The sequence below is a fragment of the Lycium ferocissimum genome, chromosome 8 (genome assembly GCF_029784015.1).
Source record: "Lycium ferocissimum isolate CSIRO_LF1 chromosome 8, AGI_CSIRO_Lferr_CH_V1, whole genome shotgun sequence".
NCBI lineage: Eukaryota > Viridiplantae > Streptophyta > Magnoliopsida > Solanales > Solanaceae > Lycium > Lycium ferocissimum.
In genome coordinates, this window is record NC_081349.1 from 25,201,064 (window position 1) to 25,203,810 (window position 2,747).

The 2,747-nt window shown below is 31.5% G+C and overlaps 1 protein-coding gene across 2 annotated transcripts; it reads left to right on the forward strand.

Moving 5' to 3' along the window:
• Window positions 1-541: 541 nt before the first annotated feature.
• LOC132066752 (uncharacterized) lies at window positions 542-1,655 on the forward strand. 2 transcript variants are annotated; one of them, XM_059459970.1, is made up of 4 exons: window positions 542-831; window positions 961-1,083; window positions 1,120-1,198; window positions 1,434-1,655. In XM_059459970.1, the coding sequence occupies exons 1-4, from the start codon at window positions 682-684 to the stop codon at window positions 1,496-1,498; spliced, it is 417 nt and encodes a 138-aa protein (XP_059315953.1). In that variant the 5' UTR covers window positions 542-681; the 3' UTR covers window positions 1,499-1,655. The 2 variants fall into 2 exon arrangements, with proteins under 2 accessions (XP_059315953.1, XP_059315952.1); XM_059459969.1 differs by having other exon boundaries at window positions 554-831; window positions 961-1,198.
• The last annotated feature ends 1,092 nt before the right edge of the window (window positions 1,656-2,747 follow it).

Sequence of the window (2,747 nt, forward strand, 5' to 3'; positions counted from 1 at the left end):
AACAAAAAATGTTATTGCTAAAAAATACTTTTTATAATAATAATTAATACTATGACAACAACAAAATTTGTTGGCAAATATCTCCTTGCTAACCTCTTTGCCTTTACAGTTAGCTACATACATGCAAGTCTTCCTTAAAGAGACTGACGCGCTTATATTGATAGTAAAAACAAAAATCAAGCAATAACAAGAACATATATGAAAGAGTAGTAGAGTACTAACAATCTAACTGCTACCAAAGAGAGTGACACTTTTTATATTCAGTTACAAAAAAATAAAAAAAATAATGCACTTTTATATTTTATAATAATTTAATTTTATATTTCTATTGTATTATTAATAATATAATTTATATTCACACAAATATTTGTGATTTATTTTAAACAAAACATACATTTTTTTTTATAAATTTCATACTCAATTGGAGGAAGTACGAAAAGTCTCCACATATTGTTAGTATACACGTTCATAGTGATGTCACATCATTTGGCTAAGTTTTACCAGATCCACCGCAACGTCATGCAAGAATATTATCGCGTCATACCAACAGGTCACTAAAACTCATAAAAAGTTGTACCCCGTCCACACTGCTATAAAAAATACTCTACTCACTGTAGCACTAACAAAATTTTCTAAATAAAGACTTTATGTGAGTCTTGGGTCTTCGACAATAATCCGTCAATGGAAGACGAAGGAGAAAAAAGAAAGTCAGAGGATAACAACGACGTTTTTTCGGAAGCAGCAAAGAAGAAGCAAAAAGAAGAGATGAAAACGGAGGAGGTAGCGGAAGAGGAAGTGGAAGAATTCTTCGCTATATTACGGAGAATACAGGTTGCACTGTATACACAAGGTTAAAATTATTTTTTATTTATAGAATACTAGATGGTTAATTAGCGACTTTGTGTGTTTTCTTTTTTTAGATTTGAACTCTCTACCGGTGAAAATTTACCTCTTATGCAGGTTGCCGTTAAGTATTTCAGTAAAGACGTTGACGGAGCTAGTGGTAGTGGTGGACGGAAAATGACGGTGGATATTGACCGGAAATGCTCCGACGAAATTGTTGGCGATAACGAAGAGAAGAAAGAGAAAGATGATGATCAAGAGAACAAGGGGTTTGATGAGAAAGATGATGATCAAGAGAATAAGGGGTTTGATCTTAATATGGACCCTTGTGATCCTCATGATCAGAATAGTTCCGGTTGAAATACACTATTGTGGTTCTATGCATTTTTTTTTTTTTTTTTTTTTTTTTTTTTGTGTGTGTGTGTGTTTTGGGTATAATATTATGATTCTTTCTATTGATTGATCTGTTATTCGAAATTTATCGGCCTGACTATCTGGATTTGAACTGCGAAAGGCTCGATTAAGGAGAAAACTTCTCTATCAAGAATTTCTCAATTTTTAGGGTTTAAACTTGATATCTCTGATTATAGGTGAAGACAGTAGTACATGCAAGATGCTTCTCAAGGCGTCTATCGGTTTAAACTGTTGTAATTAATGAATATCAAGCAGTAAGTGTTTAGACGAACTGGTCTACAATAGTTTGCTTTGGGGATTTTGTTTTTACCTTGCCATATTCTGGGATGTCTTGTAACATGGTTTTCTAATTTGTATGCTGCGGCGTTGTTCATGAATGATCAAATGATGTTGTTATTCATTAGACAGTGATTTATGGTCATGTTAGTAGAAAATGCAAGACAAATTGTGTTATATGAAAATTGACCTTAACCTTTCCTATATTTGGTTTAGCCATATGTTATGTTGAAGCTCAGTGGCCCAATTAATCAAATTCAGTTCAGCAAGGGATACGTAAAGTGCTATCTATCAAGAAGCTTGTTATTTCTAAGTTGAGCGCAGATATCTGGTTAAGGGTGAATATATCGTATAAGCCCTTTAAAAAATTGATGGAGCATGATAGATCATTTTTACTGCCTCGCCCTATGTAAAATTTGAACTTCAAAACAATTTTTTTTAACGAATTCCAACCATTCTTCCGCCGTATCGCTTAATGGTAAATGAGATAAACTCAATTTACTATAATTTTTTAATCTTAAACCTAATTAATCGAAAAGTACATTTAATCTGGATTAATCCAGGCTAATCTAAGGCATAACCGAAATTTATAAAAAAATTGTAAGTTTATCTCTTCAAAAATTCAGACATAATTGAGTTGGACTTGTCAAAGCCATACCTGGAATAATTTGGCATACTGTTTGTGCAAGTAAACTGGCATTACTACTATATATAAGTGAGGATGGTGAGTTTTTATAGTCCTCACATCCTCACAACACTAATAAGATGCTTACATGTGGCTTCTCTTATTGACTGTTTCTTTCATATTTTCATTTTTCATTTTTTGCCCTTATTCATTTTTTTTGAGACCACTCCACATGGATTTTGATAATACCAACTTTTTGTAGTCCTCAAATGAATTTATTTTATATCTTTACCCCTAATTGAAATTTTTGTGACTTCGTGAATCCTCAAACATTTTGGTAAATTTTGAGAATTTTCGGGACTTTTTTTTAAGTCACTAAAAATAATGATGTCATGGAAAAGATTATAGTGGACCCCACAAAACATACTCATATATATATTTGAGTCTTTTGAGGAAATATTATTAAACTTGTTTTAAAATATAGTTTTCCTTAAGAATATATTATAGACACGTAAAGAATTATCCTGTCATTCAAATTCTATCTTAATTTATGCTTAATTATTGAATTAAAATATTAAGTATTTGTTGA